The following is a 20,431-nucleotide window of genomic DNA, read 5'->3' as shown; positions in this document are numbered from 1 at the left end:
AACCCTCTCTACAAGGGAGACAGAATCATACATATCATGGTCCTAATGGAGCCAAGTACTCACATTAATGATCAAATAAAATGACATACCTAAATATAAAGAAGTGTTCGAATGCACCTGGACTTATCTTCGCTGTTATATTAGACTCTGTTTAATATAAACCATGAAATCATACACAAGGCTTCCTAACCTGGCGGCTAAGTGATCACTATGAAAGGCTCGGTTGCTTCTTGTCCACCAAGAAGATGGGGCCAAACTTCAAGGGTGTTTCGGCCACACCCTCTATTTATCCTCTCCAAGTCACAGTTTCAATTCAAAGAAGCCAGAACCAAACCATGGCCTTCATGGTGTGTGCACCACAAATGACTGTACCACAACCTGGGCAGCCTGAAGAATATGTGAGGTCACCCCCTTGTCTTGTGTGGTTATGTGCTATTTTCATTTCAAGAGATGCAAGGCAAGTTGAAGTCCATTATGTGTTATCTAACACCAAATCCTCTAACAAAGATGAACCAACTGTACCAACAAAGTTTGGTGATCCAGTGAATGAAATCCAATATATTAGGAGCAAATCCAGTCCCGGGAGCTGACCCAGTCCTAGAACTCAGATCAGGACTCAGATCAGAACGCAGATCAGGACTGAGCAAGCGAACAGATCCAGAGTCAGTGATCTCCACCAGAACAGGTCAAACTCCAAGCCAGGGACTTCTGCAGGAGGGGATCCAGAACAGGATTTACAGAAACAGATAAAAGCCAGCAACCTAGGCCAAAGTAGGCCTGAGATGGCAAACTCCAAGGGAGCAGAGCAAAGCACAGGAGCACTGAGCTACCTCCAGGAACACGGAGTAACCAATAGGGTAACTAGAACTGTGACACTGACTGTACCATGAAGAACAACCATCTGAGCTTTGGATTCACTGGCACCTAGAAGATTATGCAACAGAATCTCAGACAGCCCCAACCACACCTATTAGAGGAAAAGATGAATAGAAAAGGTAAGATCACACACTACACCACAAAGAGCAACACAACACCAGTAAAACCTAAAGACCCTACAACAGCAAGGCCTGAACAACCAAATATGGATGAACCAGAAGAAAATGACCTAAAAATAACTTAAAGAGAATGTTTGAAACTCTTAAAGATGAAATGAGAAATTCCCTTAAAGAAACTGAGGAAAAGCAAACAAAAATTGGAAAATATCAGCAAATCACTTAAAGAAAACCAATAAAAAGAAATCAAACATACAAAAGAAACTATCCAGGACTTGAAAGCTGAAATAGAAACAATAAAGAAAACACAAGTCAAAGGAATTACAGAAGCAGAAATCATGAGAAAAAAAGATCAAGAACCATGAACAGCAGAATACAAGAAATGGAAGAGAGAATCTCAAGTGCTGAAGATACAATAGAGGAAATAGACTCATCAGTTAAAGAAAACATTAAATCTAACTAAAGCTTAACCAAAAATATGCAGGAAATAAGGGACACCATGAAAAGGTCAAATCTTAGAATAATAGGTATAGAAGAAGGAGAAGAAGTTCAACTCAAAGGCACAGAAAATTTATTTAACTAAATCATAGAAGAAAACTTTCCCTACCTAAAGAAAGATATGCCTATGAAGATACAAGAAACTTACAGAACACCAAATAGACTAGATCAAAATAACCCCAGCAGCACTGACACTGAGAGAAACAATTAATAAATGGGACCTCCTGAAACTGAAAAGTTTCTGTAAAGCAAAGGATATGGTCAATAAGACAAAATGATAGCCTACAGAATGGGAAAAGATCTTCACTAACACCACATCAGACAGAGGGCTGATCTCTAAAATATACAAAAAACTCAAGAAATTGGACACCAAAAGATCACATAATCCAATTTAAAAAATGGAGGACAGACCTAAACAAAGAACACTCAACAGAGGAATCTAGAATGGCCGAAAGACATTTAAGGAAATGTTCAACATCCTTAGTCATCAGAGAAATGCAAATCAAAGCAACTCTGAGATTCCATCTTACATCGGTAAGAATGACCAAGATCAAAAACACTGATGACAACTTATGCTGAAGAGGTTGTGGGGAAAAGGGAACACTTCTGCATTGCTGGTGGGAATGCAAGTTGGTACAACCCCTTTGGATGTCAGTGTGGCAATTTCTCAGAAAATTAGGAAACAACCTTCCTCAAGACCCAGCAATGCCACTTTTGGGTATATATCCAAAGGATGCTCAATTGTGCCACAAGGACATGTGCTCAACTATGTTCATAACAGCTTTGTTTGTCATAGCCAGAACTTGGAAACAACCTAAATGCCCCCCGAGCGAAGACTGGATAAGGAAAATGTGGTACATTTACAAAATGGAGTACTACACAGCAGAAAAATATAATGGTATCTTGAATTTTGTAGGAAAATGGATGGAGTTAGAAAACATTATTTTGAGTGAGGTAACCCAGACACAGAAAAACAATTATCACATGCACTCACTCATAGGTGTTTTTTAAACATAAGAAGAAAGAAAGCCAGCCTACAAACCCCAATCCCAGAGAAGTTAGACAACAATGAAGACACTAAGAGAGACTTACATAGATCTAATCTACATGGGAAGTAGAAAGTAGAAAAGGACAAGATCTGAGTAAATTGGGAGCATGGGGATCTTGGCGAGGTCTGAAGGGGGTGGGAGGGGAGAGGCAGGGATGAGAGCAGAGATATAAGAAATCCAATATATTATCTTCACAATAATATATTGGGGTTACATATACATTTCATCCTACATGGTCAACATTCTCAAATCAGGGGAGTCAAGACCACATCACAGTCTTCATGTTCCTTGGGTCACAACTGGATATTGAATACCTTGGAATCAGGATGTGTAGGGTGCACCCAGGAACACCCTAGGCCTAGGTATTTTTTGGACAGCCACAGATCAAGAACAGTAACGTAATGTCAAGTGTGACCCAGGCCATAGACACAGCTGCAGGATGACGGGATGCACTTTACCTCAGGAGGAGGTGGTCTGATGAGTAACCTAAGTGAAAGGCCATAAAGGGACATTATTGGCAGCGTGGCAGCTCCCTGATTACCAAGGAGTCTGGGGCAAGCTTAACTTCAAGGGCGTATGAGCCTCACAGTCATTTCACTCGACCCAGGAAAATCCTAACCTCAAAGGATCCAGGACCACACCATGGCATGCAGCGAGACAAGGACTCATTTAATGGCCAAACAACATGGCCATGACTTAATATAAAGAATGCATAGACAGCTCCAGACCTTGTCCTGATATCAGATGATTTTCTTTCTTTGTTTCTTTGTTTGTTTCTCTCTCTCTTCTTTCTTCTTTCTTTCTTTCTTTCTTCTTCTTATTATCATTATTATTATTATTTGCCAAATCAGCTCCTATATTGCTTGAAAAATGTTGTGGGTATCTAAGCTGTGATAAACAAAGAAATGGGCTAGAAGGATAATATCATGTATGAGAAACCGGCAAGTCTGAGATTGACTCTGTCTGGCCCAGAAGGCAGAGGCATTAGCCCCTGGAGGGACCGGAGGACCTGGGGGAATAGATGGGTGGGAGACCGCAAAGGAGTAGAGAGAGAAGCAAAAAGAGAATCAAACGCTTGCCCCGAGATCTGGCTTAAGCTACCTTGGGAGTCTTCAGGCTGCTTCCTCCGCAGCCTTGGGGTGGACGCGGGATCGCGCCGGTGCTGCACACCGCTGTTGAGACTCAGGCAGCGATAGCGGCCAGCCAGTATCCAGTGCCTCCCGACCTGCCTGTGCCCTGACTGGGGTCTGCAGCCGCGGCCGAAAGAAATCCGTTAGCTCTGAAGAATGGCAGTTATCCCACGAGTCCCTTTGGAGAGTCTCGAGTGCATCTGCGGTTGCGCTCTGAAGGGCCCGGTTCAATCCAGTCAGTGTTCTCTAAAGTTAGGCTCCGCGAGGGTTCTCTGCTGCCCTGACTGCCAGGCGCCTAAGTAAAGAACTTACAGGTCTCCCCCTGCCGCTGCTGACCCCTGGCGGCCATGAGGAGAAGCGCACCAGGAGCTTTCTCCCCACCCTGTGGCTATCAGTGCCGGGCATAGCACAGCCTCTCTGGCAAGTGAAGAACTGCTATAGCCTGCCTGTTAATAAAAACATCAAAGGATGAAGCTCTACAATTGCGGCACGGAGGAAACCTTCTTGCACAGCATCAAGCTCTCTATGCCAGACCCAGCTCACCTACTAGGATAACAGGGAAACCATGGTTTATTAGGGTTCAGTCACACTAGGATGTTGCTAGCATTCCCCCAGCTTTGTTAAAATGTTAGGCACCTTTCTTGGATCCTCTCAACTTTCTCAAATGCTGTGGTCCTGATTTATCAAAGTGATATGGCAAGGCCATATCTGATGCCAAAGTATTTACACTGCAAGAGCTGAAGACTGCAAAGATTTTTAACTCTGAGCATTTACGCCCATGTCAGGGACAAAAAGTAGTTCTTAGTGCTGATCAAACACAAGCTGAGAGCAAAGGGAAGTAACAACAGGAAACTATCCAGAACGACCTCTCCATATAGTGCAGACATGAGTAGTTACAGGCAGTGTGATAATTCTGTAGATAAAAAACACTCCTGCAGGTACAGGGCTTGCGGAGGTGGAGGGAAGGAGAAAAGGACTGTGTGCGTGAGGCGGTTTGGTGAGTGATAAGTCACAGAAGAATAGGATTTCAACAATGGATTGTTAGTTTGCAGGGATGGGCAATTAACATATGGCCTCATAGGTGCAAGACTGCCCCCAGCTGTACCCCCAGTTCCTATGCTTAGGTGTTGAATAGTAGTAGTTGGGGAGCGCCCTTAGGAGGACCAGATGAATTCCAGAAAAAAAAAATCTTAGTCTGGGTAGCTACAAATAATGTTTCCAGAGATCCACTCAAATGTTAGGAATACGAGATGGTGAAAATACTTCACAAATTTCACACCAATGCAGGTGTCATATTATGCAATTAGCATCTTTTTTTTTTTTTTTTGGTTTTTCGAGACAGGGTTTCTCTGTGGCTTTGGAGCCTGTCCTGGAACTAGCTCTGTATGTTGCAAAACCTCAGGTACTTGAGCTTCTGCTAATTCAGGCAGTGGGGTTCCGCTGCAAAACTTAGCCAAGGCAGGCAGAATGGGCCTGTGTGGCCGAGTATGTCTCGGACTCGGCACTGGGGCCGGAGTCACGAACTGAAAAACAGCACCCGGGAGGGTGCTGTGTTAGCTAGCGGGCTACCCGCTTGAGTCGGGGACAAAATAGCCCGACGTTGGACGCCAAAATGTAGCGGCGTAAACGAATGCAGACAGTTTGTAAAAATATATATAGTTTTAATGTAGAAATAGACTTACAGAACCACCGTTCCCACGGAGACCAGGAAAGCAGAAGCGACAGCTCTGAGCACGCTCACCAAATTTATAGGCAGACATTAGCCCGAGGCGAACACGCCCCCTAAGGGGCGGGACTTATCCCTACATCTATAGACCAGGCTGGTCTCGAACTCACAGAGATCCGCCTGCCTCTGCCTCCCGAGTGCTGGGATTAAAGGCGTGCGCCACCATCGCCCGGCGCAATTAGCATCTTTTAATTGCTTATTGCACTCACCACCCGTCCCAGCACCCAGACAGGCTGAGCTGGGGGGTCTTATGGCCCTGAGGAAGGGAGGAAGAAAGGAGGGGGTTCCTGGGTGCAAGCTGGGGTGGGTTAGGAAGAGGGAGGCCATATCAGAGGGGAGCAGCCCCTACAGAATGACCAGGGAGTTAAGGGGGTCTGGGAGTGTCTGTGTTCCCTTTCCGGGCTCCTGCCGTGGGTCAAGAACACACTCATCCCTCTGATCTTTATTTTAGTTTTACGAGTTGGACTGTCTAGGTGCTTGGCTTTATAGTCTAAGTGGGACTACTTCTGTCATGAAGGCAGTTCTGCTAAGGTCTCAGGGCTTATTAAGCCTAGGACCCTGTTACATTCACCAGTGATTTTAGTGTTAGTGACTGATTCATGGACTCATCCTGCTTTCGAAAGCATACATGCTCCTAAGGACCACAATTTTATTGAACTCATGCATAATTCTCCATATAGATTAACTTGCAGGGCCCTGTCTCTAAACCTATCACGAGAATTAAAGGCACAGCCGAGGCTGATAGCCGAGAGCTGGGGGAACAAGAGAACAGGAACTGGGATCAATTCTTTGGCTTCTTTCTCTGTCTCTGTCTCCCCCCACCCCACCTTCGTCCTATCTCTCTCTCAGGTTTTTCCCAACCATGGCAAGATTTTCTCTAATGACTCCTGATTGATTATATAGAGACAACAGGTTTCTCCTAAAGCTATTGCATAGTTTCTTTATCTAATGACAAGTGAGTCAGAGCCGCTCCAATTTTACAGGACCATTGCTGCAAGAAAACTGACCTATCGTTTTAATTTAAAAACAAAGGCTTGTAATACTTCTAGGTCCGGACCAACCTGTCTACTTAGTTTGGAAAGCATCTGAAAAGGCATGTTTAGTAAATCCATTAGAACATGCCCACCAAGTAATATTGTTGTTATCAGGATGAGTTAACCCATTAGCCAGAATAGCAAGCATCAGCATAAATGGAGGTGCCTAGGTTAAAGACCTAGAGTAATAGGCAAATGCCTTGCAATCCTCTAATGTTGATTTGGGCTGCCCTGATTCACAGTGAGTTTTATCACTCCATGGTCTGACAGATTCTTTAGTTCCTAACCCTATGTACTTCAGGGGCCTGGCAATCATGGCTGATTTCTATCTGAGACACCCAAGGGTGTCTTCCTGTGGCATAGAGTCCAGGTTTTCCCTGTCTTCCAAAGGCCAGAATACATTATTAAGGGATTTCCTAATTTTAATTTTTTGGCCAATGGATTATATTTTCCTATTGTGTATTTTTGGGAAGGGGGGTTTATGTCTATGTATTTTTAATTTTTAGGATGCCTGTTTTACAACCCCAGTTTTTACATTGGAAACTCCCTTGTTTCTGGCACCGTGTCCACTGGATTAGTTCACTGGGTCAACAGCCCCAAGTCCTTACAGCCTGCAGGACAGGACCGCATGCGTTGACTTGGTTTTGCTGACTAGGCCGGGATTAAGTGGTCTAGCCTCTAGTTGGTCTCACTCCCCAAACCCTTCAAAGACAGTCACCCTCAACTGGTCTAGCAAGCATTTATCTGAGGCAATCTGAAATTGCAATATTTACATAACCATCAATATAGAACCAGGTGGAAACAAATTTTACAAGGTGATTTCTTTCTTTTTCCCTTCTTTCTTCTTCTTCTTCTTCTTCTTCTTCTTCTTCTTCTTCTTCTTCTTCTTCTTCTTCTTCTTCTTCTTCTTCTTCTTCTACTTCTTGTTGTTGTTCTTCTTCTTCTTCTTCTTCTTTTGGTTAAGAGAAGAATTTCTACTGTGGTTTAGATATTCATAGTCAAATAAATTGTTGTGACAGAATCTCCTACTGTGTGAATATCAAGATAGCAACTGTGTCTCAATAATAGTTTGATAGGAGTCACAGAATGTGAAGGATTGGACAAGAGCCGAAGTGCGTGATTTTTTTTTTTTTTTGGAATGGGGGTTGGACATTTATGGGACAACACCACTTTGTAGCTCACACTCACTGTTTCCTGAACTCTGTCTACCTGGAAAAGTTACTGACCTCCTGTTTAGAGAGAGTAACCACAGTCTGAACATAGTCTACACATGGCAGCCATCTGATCATCTTGTCCTTCAGTGGCTGGTGGTGTTCAAAGATGGTGGTGTTCCCATGGTTGCCATGCACATGTCCCTGTACATGTAAATCCTGCTGAGAGGATTTATACTTCTGTCCTTGTGGACTTGGATTGTCCCAGGGTGGCTTTGGACAACTCCACTACCTGGGATGCAGTCTTTCCTTCTTCTTGTCAAGTAGTCATCTTGTCCACTCAACTATTTAAGGGAAAAGCCTTGATAGCCCAGTTGACATGGCCACAGAGGGGTCAACGTGGCCAATAGCTCTGGCAATGTTGGTCTTGTGGGTATTGGCAGGTTCATCAGGTCCGATCAGGTGGTGTCTCTCCTTTCACAGAGGGGTCAACGTGGCCAATAGCTCTGGCAACGTTGGTCTTGTGGGTATTGGCAGGTTCATAAGGTCTGATCAGGTGGTGTCTCTCCTTTCACAACCCTTATTCTACTAGGATGCTGAGTCACAGCCATTCAGTTAAAAGAGTTGATTGGAATGTTCATCACTTACCCTTTTATACCCACCACACGGTGAAAGATAAACCACTAACTGTTCATCTCATTGGCTATCAATGGCAGCAGTATAAATGAAGTTGCTCTAGAATTTTCCTGCCTCCTGAAAGATTTCCCTTGTTTCCAGGTCATACACCCTGACCTACCATGGACTCTCCAGAAGGAGAGGAGTCATCTCTTCAACCATTTTCTCACTTGCTCTCTTGGCCTGGCCCCCCTTAGAATTCAAACTGAAAATATGGGAAATATACACATCACATATATGCAGTGTTTTCCCCATATATAAGAATAAAACCGCCACACTGATTTCCAAAGTGGTTGCACAAGTTTGCATTCCCACCAGCAATGGATGAGGGTACCCCTTCCTCCACAGCCTCTCCATCAAAGGCTATCATTGGTGTTTTTTATTTTAGCCATCCTGACAGGTGTAAGATGGTATCTCAAAGTTGTTTTGATTTGTATTTCCGTGATCACTAAGGAGGTTGAGCATGACCTTAAGTGTCTTTTGGCCATTTGTACTTCTTCTGTTGAGAATTCTCTGTTCAGTTCAGTGCCCCATTTTTTAATTGGCTTAATTAGCATTTTAAAGTCTAGTTTCTGCCCTAACCTACAGCCATACTGATGAATATCTTGCATATCACCATAGAACCTTCATCTGGCGATGGATGGAGATAGAGACAGAGACCCACACTGGAGCACCGGAAGGAGCTCCCAAGGTCCCAATGAGGAGCAGAAGGAGGGAGAACATGAGCAAGGAAGTCAGGACCATGAGGGGTGCACCCACCCACTGAGACAGTGGGGTTGATCTATTAGGGAGCTCACCAAGGCCTGCTGGACTGGGACTGAAAAAGCATGGGATAAAACCGGACTCTCTGAACATGGCAGACAATGAGGGCTGATGAGAAGCCAAGGACAATGTCACTGGGTTTTGATCCTACTTCATGGGAGCCTAGCCAGTTTGGATGCTCACCTTCCTAGACCTGGAGGGAGGACCTTGGACTTTCCACAGGGCAGGGAACCCTGATTGCTCTTCGGACTGGAGAGGGAGGGGGAGAGGAGAGGGCGGAGGGGGAAAGGAGGGGGAGAAGGGGGTGGGAAATGGGAGGCTGGGAGGAGGCAGAAATTTTTTTCAATAAAAAATAAATAAATAAATAAAAAGAATAAAAGTATGTGTTTTCCAAAAAATGGAATCAAAGAAGTGAATATAAAGCAGACGCAGAAAGACAAGTTTCAAAGGTTGAAGCGTTAATACTCATCTTGAGCGTTGAAGGCCCATCTTCAAAGTCACACTGTAACTCAATATCTGTTGTACTGTAACTGCACTATCACAAGAAGTTTTACAAACTTGAGATAAAATAGCCTACGAGATGCCTCACGCCTTTGGTGCTTTTCTGTCTTCCTAGCTTTCCCACCTCCAGAGGGTCTTTCCCCACCGGCACTCCCACCAGCTGACTGACTTCTGGTAATCCGCACCGGGTCTGTATTGACTCCTCACCAGTGCCGAGTGGGTTCTCTGGTCATTGTCTTGTCTCAGCCTTAGAACCCTGGGTGGGTCGGTCTTAGAGACTAAGGCTTTTAAGTGACCCTGTTTCTCAGCAGCAGCAAAGGCTCTCTGATGACTTGGTCCACTACTGTGTCCTGTCCACATGCTGGGTTACAAAACTTTATGTTTTTCCTCGGCCTTCTTGTGGTTCCTTCATGGAAATGGGAAAGTGCTGCGTTTTGCATCTGAATGCCAGAGACACATTTTATTGCGGTCCTGTTTCATATCCCCAGATATATGCTGAACACCTAGACATCTGTGGAAAAGGCTGTGCTGGGTGCAAACTCCTCCTTGGAACTGTGGTTCCCAACAATTTTGCATTCTTATTTAGAGCACGCACTGCCTTTAGCACTTAGAAAACTCTTTAGTCATTTTCTTTGTATTTATGAAAATATCTCCATGGAGGGAAGAGCTTAGACATGTTCACATCTGCTGTGAAAAACCTGTCCCCTGAGCACAAGAGCCCTAACTCTCTTGATCAGAGTTTCTAAGAAGTCTGCAAAAGACTCTTATTATACCCTTTAAGAGAACATTTTCTTATAGAAGCAGTGGCTGGGGAAGGTCATTAGACCCTCACCCACGATTCCAGCCACTACCTCTGTCCTCATACAGTCTCTCTGTAATTCTGGCAGTTGGCACCAGGTCCTTTGAGGTGCTAGATTATACACGGGGTGAACAGTTAAGCAAAGGGATTACATATATGCAGCGAGGGGGAAGTCTTCATCCATGATTTGGGAGGGCATTTTGGTAACACAGCTGCTTTCTAAGTAACCTTGTTAGTAACCCCTCACCTCTACTCCTGTAAATGAGCCAGGTACACTCACTGGTCAGTCAACATGGACTCCGTAAAATCATTTCTCTTTTCTTTCATTCCTCCCGTTTGTGGGGTGTGTAGATGCTTGTTCATGTCTCACACAGAAAATTGAACACAACATTCCATGTGTCCTTCATGATCGTCTCCTTTAGTGTTCGGGCTAATGATTTCTCCAGTCATCTCCTGTAGAGACTTCTCTTTTCATGTTTCTTCTCTTTTCACCTTTCCTTCTCCGAGGCACAAGGATTAATCATGAGCCAAATACAGTATGTTAGTTAGTTTCTATTGGTGCGATAAAAGGCCATGAACGAAAATAATTCGAGGAGGAAAAGGTTTGTTTGGCTTACGTATCCTGAGTCACAGTTGGTTTGGGAAGTGAAGGCAAGAACTCCTGGTAGGAACCCTAAAACAGGAACTGAAGCGGAAGCCATAGATGAGTGCCGCTTCCTATCTTGTTCCCCATGGGGTGCTCAGCATGCTTTCTTATACAACCCAAGATGATCAGCCCAGAGGTAGCCCCACCCATAGTGGGCTGGTCCCTCCTACATCCGTCATTAATTAAGAAAATATCCTATACAGATATGAAAGCAAGGAAAGAGATATCTTGATTGAGGTAGCCATTATGGGGTTAGCAAGAAACCTGGCTCCAGAAAAATTCCCAGGAATCCACAAAGATGACCACAGCTAAGACCCTAAGCAATAGAGGAGAGGGTGCCTGAACTGGCCTTGCCTTGTAGTCAGACTGATGATTATCTTAAATATCACCATAGAACCTTTGTCCAACAACAGATGGAAACAGAGGCAGTGACCCACATCAGAGCACCAGACTGAGCTTCTAGTTGAAGAGTAGAAGGAATGAGAATATGAGCAAAGAGGACAAGACCATGAAGGGTTCATCCACTGAAACAGTTTACTTGAGCTAATTGAAGCTCACCAACTCCAGCTGGACTGGGAAGGAACAAGCATAGGACCAAACTAGCTCCTCTGAATGTTGTATGGCTGACAGTTAGTTGTATAGCTGGGGCAGACTGAGGGGCCACTGGCAATGGCACTGGGATTTATCTCTAATGCATGTACTGACTTTTTGGGATCCTCTTCTCTTTGGATGTACACCTTGCTCAGCATAGATGTAGTAGGGAGGGCCTTGGACTCTCCACAAAGCAAAGTGCCTTACCTTCTCTTAGGATTAGAGGGGGTGGGGTGGGAGGGTGTGTGGAGGGAATGGGAGGAGCGGATGGAGTGGGAATATGGATTGGTATTTTTTAAAAAAATCTAATAATAATAAAAAAGAAAATATGTTATAAACTGCCTATAGGCAATTTCAACCAGGTTGGACACTGACCCAATTTTGATTTCCAAAATGTTTTATTGTTACAAGATGAAGCAGCAAGGATCCTCTTTAATGCATGTATAACCTCAAAGATAAGAAGCCTTGTTTCTCTTCAGAATCATCCGCGGTATACCCCTTTCTTGGCTCCAGGTTCTCAAACATGGCTGGAACTCCTGATCAGAGCTCAGCATGCTCTCTGTGTGTTGCTCTCTCTGCTGCCTCCTTGGCCCTGAGTTCAGTCCAAAAAACCATTTCCACGTCTTTCAGTCTGTGGGCTGCCTGGATCGAGGTGCCAAGCTTCATGTAGCCTTCCTTCTGGTCATATTCTGGCCAATGGGGCAGCCCTCTTCCATTAGGGTTCCTGTGAACAGAATTTGAAAAAAAGAAATTCAACAAAGCAACTGAGCTGTCCCCATGATGCCCCAAGATTGGCAAAGATGCCTTGGTTTATATCTGCCGAGGAGCCTCCTTCCACACCTGTGCCCTTCTCCACCTCCAGGGACAGCTGCGCATGTTTAGAAATTTCCTCCTATTATTTAGAACTTCACTTTCCTCTGAGACCTCAGGTATTGAAGGCTGATGCTCAGCTAGCGGTTCTGTAAGGCTAATGGAGGAATTCAGAGGAGGTTCCTACTTGGAAGAGGCAGGTCCCTGACAGCCTGCTTCACACCATGTTGAGCCTCCACCCCTCCATCTCACTGCCAAGAAATGAGGTCTGGTTCCCACCTAATATCCCTTCTCCACCACATTCCTCTTAGTCACAGGCTCAAAGGGAAAATCTCAAAGAGCCCCAATAAAATCTTCATCTGCTAAGTTGACAAACCTCAGGTATTTTGCTTCAGCAATTGAAAGATGACAACACAAAATTATTACTTATGAGTATTACTAAGAAGCGGAGCTTTGTGTGCTTAACTCAACAATGTGGCTCCGAAGAATTTTTTTCACTGATTTGTGGAGGAGTTTGGAAATGTTTGGAGTGGGCTGTAGAGAATGCAGACTGCAGTGAGTGAGGTATATAAGGAGTTCCAGCAGGCTCCACTAGGAGCAAGAGAAGTGAAGCTCATGATGGCTCAGATGAGAAGGAAGCCTCTAAGGGGGTCTGGATTAGAGTGCATTCATTCTCCAGTCGGGCAACGAATTTGCCTATATTTGTCTGGTCTGATATTTTATGGGGTCCCGAGTTTAATGATGATAAAGCATTTATTGGTCATGGAAATTCAAGGGTAGCATAGCATACAGGTAGTATAGAGGTTTTTTTGTTTTGTCTCATTTTAAATCATATTTACAATGAGATTCAGAAGCAAAAACTACAGCATGAGGATTAGAAAAACTCAATCTTGCCAAAAACTAAAATTAAAACCATGAAAAACAGCCCACTCAGCACCACGACAAAGGATGCAAGTTAGCTTGAGTACAAGGAGGGTGTGAATGGTAGAGAGTACTTCATTAGGAGAAGCCATCGTTCGCGCCCCAGATCAATACGAAAGCTGCCTAGAGGCTCACATCTCAGGAGTTCGTACGAGCATGAAGTTCAGAGACCTGAAATAACTGAAAAGCCTCTGGTTCCACCCTAGTCCTTACTCTTCAGCCATCTTTGTCTATGTCTTTCTCTTTGTCATTCATACTTGAGCTCTTTCTTGGTTTCCAGAGCACAACCATCATAGGCAGAAGGCTGTAAAGGTATAAGCTTCTTCCAAGGATGTTGCTTTGAGAAAGTGTTGCTAGATGCCCCTGCCCACAGGGTTCCCTGAAGAATAAATTCTCTGGTATTTGTGTCCTTATCCAGACACTCAGAGGCTATAGCAGCTGATGGCTCATAGAGCCAGGTGACATCTGAAGCCAGAAGTAAATCTTGGTGCTATCTGCGCTGGTGTGGTTTTGCAGGCATGAAGAATGCAAGGGCAATGGGGTCAAGGCTTCTACAAAGATTGCAAAGGAAAGAGCTGAAGGTCAGTGTGTGTGTGTGTGTGTGTGTGTTTGTGTAAGGTTTGAACCCTTGCTGAGGACGATAAAAGCATGAGGCTTCACGCTGTGAGAGTGATGCTGATGTTGCCATGGAGACTATTAGTTAGAAGTGCCAGAACCCGGACCTCTTCCCTAGGATCTGTTTAAGACATGAGCACAACCCCCACGTGGGAGGCCCTTGGAGCTGAAGGAAGCGAGACTTTGGGGAAAGGACTTCCTAGGCTTTTCAGAACCCAAACCAACCAACAGATTTCTGGTTGCTTGACTTGGAGCCTTAGGGATTAAGCCTATTGTGCTTGATCAACAGGTGAAAGTGCCCCTGGGGCATGGTGGGAACTCAAGAAGGGAAAAGTAGTTGGAGGAAGTTGATCCTGAGGGACATGCCCCATGAGTTCTGTGACCTACTTTTTTCCTCTCTTTCCTGCCTGACCGCCAGCGAGATGGAGAAAGGAAGGGATTTAGCTATCACCTTATCCCACCATGTTCCAGACTGACAACCAACCAGAACAAGTAGGTCAAATAACCAACAATTGAACCCTCTGAATCTGTGAGTCAACATGAATACCACCCCCATTACGCTGAACCATCTCAGAAGTCCCCTCCCAGCTACAAACCTGATTACTCTGTCTTTGTTAAGAGAGTCACAGGGACTGGACCACACAAACACTAGAAAACACTCCTCCCAACCAATATAGTAACACCACACCCAGACCCGTCCCGTCTTTGCCACCAGCCTCACCCATTGCGAGCAAAGTTGGCCCAGAATTTCATCACTGTCTTGCTGAGATTGATCTCCTCTTCTGAGGCGCCATCTGTGGGGAAGAAAGAATAAGCTTCAGCTACTCACGAGTGGCTTCTGAGTTTAGCAGCTGCACCACAGAAGTGACGGTGACTGTCATTAACTTGGGAACATATTAGAAATTCAAAGTCTTGACCCTTACCAAGTTAAAAATCTATCCTTTAAGAATAAGATGGTTAATAATCTACACTTCAAGTTAGTAATCTCTTTCCATACGCTGGCTTCCTTTGTCACCCATGCTCATATGGCTGATCCAAACACAACTCTGCGCAAGGCTATTCAGCCAGGGCCCAAATCCGGGCCTCTGATTGCCAAGGTCACAGGCAGCAAAGAGACATTACCTTTTAAAAACGGAGATCCAAATACTGAGAAGAGTTCATCACCGTGGTCTCCTATCACTGCCTTGGGTCTCATGTTTGATACACAGCTTGGGCGATACTCAAACTCATACATGTAGGTGGGAGCCCCAGCATCTGCGGAGACATGGATTCTGATAGAGATCACTCTGCCCACTATACACTACTGCCCACTATACACTACTGTAAGGCTTCAAACTGCATGGAGGTTCCTGTAAGGGGAGAAACAGTTCAGGGAAGGGCTTGCTCAGGGCTGCACAACTAGCCGACTTGGAATAAAGGCAGTAAAAACCACAGATACACAGAAATGAACAAGGATCTCTTATTTCAAGTTTGTGTTTCACACCCCGCTTCCTCCTTGCTCAGAGAGTATTAAGTTCTTAAGATGACGAGGTGGCACCAAAGAGAGGTGAGTTAAGGGAGAAAGAACTTGCCTCCAGCCCACCCTCCTCTCCTCTGCTTCCTTTCTCGCCACCAGCATGTCCTGTCCATGTGTGAAGATGGCAGTTCTTTTGCTGACAGAACCATGTGGCTGCCAACTATTGCTTCTTATGGTCCATCCCGTTCCATTCTCCCAACCTTGGAAATGCCGCCCTTTGCAGCATTCACAAGGAGGAGGGGAGACAGTCCTACAGCAGAGGCGAAAGTGCCAGGTCCCATAGCAGGAAAGTGGGGAGATTTTGGAGCCTTGACTCTATGTATATAGTGAGAAATTTTAAAAAAAAATATTAAAAAGGAAAAAATGCTTAGCTGTAAGAAAGTGTCTTCTATATCACAGCATAATCCTTTGCATCTCCACACATTTGTGATCATTGTATGTACATTTCACACACTACTATCATTGTTCACAGATTAAGTTACAGATTCACAAGTTAAAACGTTATTTATATTGTTGTGTGTATGTGTGTTGGTTGTATGTGGGTGTACATGTGCCATCTCGTATGTGAAGGACAGTGGATGATTCTGATTTGAATTAATGGGAGCCGTAGAATTGAAACTCATTTGTGCAACAAATGTTTTGCCCCCTGAGTCCCTGCAAAGGCTAAAGTGATTTACAGCATAGGGTGTAGAATAATCTCTCTCATTTCCTCTCACAGAGTTCATCCCTGTACCACAGAGGCAGTTCACCTGAGCAGTGGAAATCACAGAGGGAAAAGTACGTGACTTTGGTCTGTGCTCCAATCCTGTGAGCAACACAAGGAAACAAATCTAAGGGTTTCTCATGCCAAGGAAAATCACGAGCAATGCATACAGACAATCCACGGGCTGGGAAAATGTTTGTAAGCTGTACCTGTGATAAGTGTCTATTTAAATGTATACAGAAGGGCTGGCAAGATGGTTCAGCAGTTCAAGCTAATTGTTGTCAAGCCCCATGACCTGTATTCAATCCCTAGAGGCCATATGGTGATAGGGGAACACCCACTCCCACAATTGTCCTCTGACCTCCATAGGCATGCTATGGCATGTGTGCACCTATACAAGCACATGTAGAAAAAAAAGTGAAGAATGCGTATAAGGAGCTCAAACACTGTCTAGTGATAAACAGACAAACAGATAAATACAAAATAATCAATAAAATGAGAAAGGGGAAGAGGGCCCAGCAGACATTTCTTAAAAGAAGACTTACAGGCTCAGATTGAAGAAGTCGCAGGGAACTCGTGACACTGTCACCTAGACCAGCTCAGGGGTGAATCAGTGGAACAGCCTAGGCCCTATGAGGTTGATAGAGCCTTGACCAGTGCTGAGCTACATGGGAACCCAACGCTGCCAGACTCAAAGCTCTTGTCAGCACACAGAGGACACAGATTGGTTACACAGACCTATGAAGCCTACCAGGTTTCTGTCCTACCTGAGAAAGCTGATATAAAAAAACATTCCTATTAGTGGGGAGAAATTGGACCAGTCTTCAGGTTATTTGTGCATGGTGTGTGTGCATGTATGTGTGTGTGTGCCGCATGTGTGCACACAAGCCCAGGTGTGTGGTGTTTGCTTGTTTTTTACCTGACTTTTTTGAGTTGGGTTTGATTAGTTTTATTTCACTTTTTATACTTGCCATTTTTTACGCTCATTGTTAAGCACTATGTTAGGCCTTCTGTCTCACCAGAACAGATCTTCTTGCCTGTCCCTCAGTTTATAGCCACAAACCCTTCCATCCTTCACTTCTGTATTCAGTGCAGTCTCCCCCACCTCCCATATTTCTATCTCGTACACCCCCGCCTGACTCATGTTTCCCTCCCTTTCCCGTTCAGCATTCCTCCTTTTATTCAACAGTTAACAATGATATCCTTTACATAATTTGCAAGCCACACCTTTCCTCAACCAGTCCCCAGCCCATGGCCTCTGAATCTAAGTGGGAATAAAAGTGCTAGGTATTGGGGTCTCCAATAGCTCGGCTGATGTGTGATATTGGAAATGACAATTCAATGCCCCAAGTTAAAGCTCGTGGGAAGCTTCATGGGTAATCCAGATCACAAGGAAGACAGAGTATCAGGGTTTGAAGACAAGCTAGAGGAACCGAAACACTCAGTTAAGATCAAAATAAATTTTCAAAAATTCCACGAACAGACCTGGGGCATGGATGGATGGAGATCCTGAGAGTTTGGGGGCTTCAAGAAAAGAGAAGATCTGTGAATTATGAACACATAAGGAAAAGATTTCCATGCACAGAGTACAGAAAATATTTTCAATAAAAACATAGAAGGAAATATCCGAAATCTAGAGAAAGAGATGCCTGTCCATCAACAGGAGTCCTAGAGGACACCAAATTGAGGGAATGCTAAAGGAGCCCTTCACGCCCTATTCTAGTTAAAACACTAAAAAACAAATAAAGGGGAGTGGAAGATGCCAGAGAGAAGCCAGGTAACACATAAAGGAAGGCCAGGGGCGTCTTATAGCTGATTACTTAACAGAATCTTTTCAATTCAAAAGGGCTTGGAAAGGTGTTTGTCCAGTTCTGAAAGACCAGAGTTGCAAATTCAACTATCATCTCTTAAAGGGGAACCAGAACCCTTCTCCTACGAAAGCAGGCTAAAGGAGCAAACAAGCACTGAACTACTTCTGCAAAGGGCCCTTGAAGGAGTACTAAAGACCGAAGAGAAAGATAAACACATAGAAGAGACCCCTGGGAAAAATGATAGCAGCACAGTCAGCAAATGCAGAACACAGCAGGGCCACAGATCCAGCGGTGAGCAGCGGTACGCACTGTGACCGTAGCACTATTGCTCCCTGTTATCAAAGCAAAACGACGACACTAGCAGATGGTTTAAGAAAGCAAGATCCCCATGGTGGAGGGTAGAAGGGGTGGGAGAGGAAGGGAGGGGAGCAGAGAAAAATGTATAGCTCAATAAAATCAATCTTAAAAAGCAAGATCCACCTTTTTGCTGCCTCCAGGAAAACCTACCTCCTGTCAAGACAGACAGCACTTCAGGGTAAAAGCGTGGGGAGAAAAACATTTCAGCAACTGGAACCAGGAAAGCAAAAAGCGTAGCTATTCTGCTATCAGACAAAATAGACTTCAAACCGAAGTGAACCAAAGAGAGAAAAAACAATTCATACTGATGAGGGACAGTCTACCAGGAGGACATGTCTGTTCTAAGCATCTGTGTCCAAAACAAGTGTACCCAGCTCCTAAAGCAAAGTTTATTAGATCTAAGCTAATAGGCAACTTTAATACCCAACTCTCACTGATGGACAGGTCATCTGGAAAAAGGAATATAAGACAGAGACACATTAGAGTCAAATGAAATCAGAAATAGATCAACAAGACACCCAGAGGCATTCTACCAAAACACTTCAGAAAAAACATTCTTGGCAGTTTGTGGAATTTTTACTAAATAGCATATAGATATGGATGCAAATCAAGTACCCATAAATGTAAGAAAGTTGAAGTAACTTACTGTATATCTCCTAACAGTGGACTAAATCTAAGAATCACAAGCAAGAAAAACTCCAGAAAATGCACAAACCTGCAGAAGTTAAACCACGCACTAATGAATGGTGTTGAAGAACTCCAGGAAAAATTAAAAAATTCCTAGAACTGAATAGATGAGGCCACAATATACCAGTGCCTGCTGGATAAAATGAAGACAGTCCTAAGAGAAAAGGCCTTTAGCTGTCAGTGCCTACATTAAACTATCAGAGAGGGAACTGTCGTGATAGCTCAGCAGGTAGAAGCACTTGCTGCACACACCTGATGACCTGCGTTCTGTCTCTAGACCCCATGTAAGGTGGAAGGAAAGAACTCTTTGTCCTGTGGCCTACATAAGCACATCATGGCACCTGTGTACCTACACACACGCTACTAAGTCCTGCCTCTTTCCATGTTGGTCCTTAGCATATTCTGCCATTGTCAACCTCTCAAGATTTCCCAATGACCCCTCTTCCCATAGTGGCATTCTAGTTCCACTTGCCACCATACCTTCAGCAAGAGAGCATCTGCAACAGAAACTGCTGGTGCCTTTTAATGGTTATTCTCAACTGTCACCTCGGTTAAACTGAGATATACCTTGATTTGTCAGGGACATCTTTGGGTTTATTTGTGAAGTCATTTATAGAAACAGTTATATCATGAGGGCTCTGATCTACTAAATGATTTGATCAATTGACCAATTCAAAATTCTAACACAGCCCTGGGAGGTGGCAGAATTATGGAAGGTGGAGCCTGTTTTTGAAAGGCGTTTCCAGGTGACAAGGACCTGGTGGCTATTATATACCTTAGACAATTTTTGTTGCTACTGTACATGGTTTATTGCTTCCTTGTCCCTATGATGTCACAAGCTCCTTTATACTCTCCTGACATCACAGACTGAAACCTCAGAGACTCTAAGCCAAAGCAGACCTTTGTTTCTTAGGTGGTGTGCGTCAGGCTCTCTGTTACAGCACTGAGCAAAGTTACTCTGAAAGATACTTAACTGTAGCCCTTGTTCTAGGGCAGGCCAGCCTGGCCGCTACATGCAGCACCATTAACTCTTGCTCCCCTTTCCCATCCTGGTTGTTAGACACAGCTCTGTTCATGCTCGCAGTAGATAAAGGTGCCACAAGGCTAACAATATCTTAGAGAAGTGTTCAGTTGATGTGATGTGGCTCCTGGTGGGTTAATGCACAGCTCCCTTGACTCTCGGGAAAGAAAGCCCTAAGACGTTCCTTGTTCCCTAAAGTTCTGCAGTTGTGGCTAAGACAGACACATGCTAGGCAGCTCTCCAGATTAGCGTCCATCTTTTCTCTGCGTCACTTTCTTACCTCCCAATGGTGTTTTCTGGGATTCTTTTCTAAATTAAACTGCATGTGCACCCTTTTCTCATAGATCTTTACTAGGAGAAAAAGCAAAACAACCTTGCAGGTCATATGGTATCAACTTTGAGTCTTGGTCTCAACAGATTTCATTGCTATCTATAT

The 20,431-nt window shown here is 44.3% G+C and overlaps 1 protein-coding gene across 1 annotated transcript in view; it reads right to left on the bottom strand.

Moving 5' to 3' along the window:
• Positions 1-11,937: 11,937 nt before the first annotated feature.
• The window catches only part of LOC142852925 (carboxylesterase 1D-like), a 32,413-nt gene continuing 23,919 nt past the window's right edge, over positions 11,938-20,431 (bottom strand). The window contains exons 12-14 of the mRNA XM_075977901.1: positions 15,023-15,154; positions 14,622-14,694; positions 11,938-12,278 (exon numbers count right to left, since the gene is read on the bottom strand). Coding sequence (XP_075834016.1) covers positions 12,095-12,278; positions 14,622-14,694; positions 15,023-15,154 — 389 coding nt within the window. The 3' untranslated portion in view covers positions 11,938-12,094. The remainder of the gene's footprint in view (positions 12,279-14,621; positions 14,695-15,022; positions 15,155-20,431) is intronic.

This window comes from Microtus pennsylvanicus, chromosome 6 (genome assembly GCF_037038515.1).
Source record: "Microtus pennsylvanicus isolate mMicPen1 chromosome 6, mMicPen1.hap1, whole genome shotgun sequence".
Classification (NCBI taxonomy): domain Eukaryota; kingdom Metazoa; phylum Chordata; class Mammalia; order Rodentia; family Cricetidae; genus Microtus; species Microtus pennsylvanicus.
Note: the sequence above shows the minus strand (reverse complement) of the source record. Positions and strands in the feature narration are given on the sequence as shown.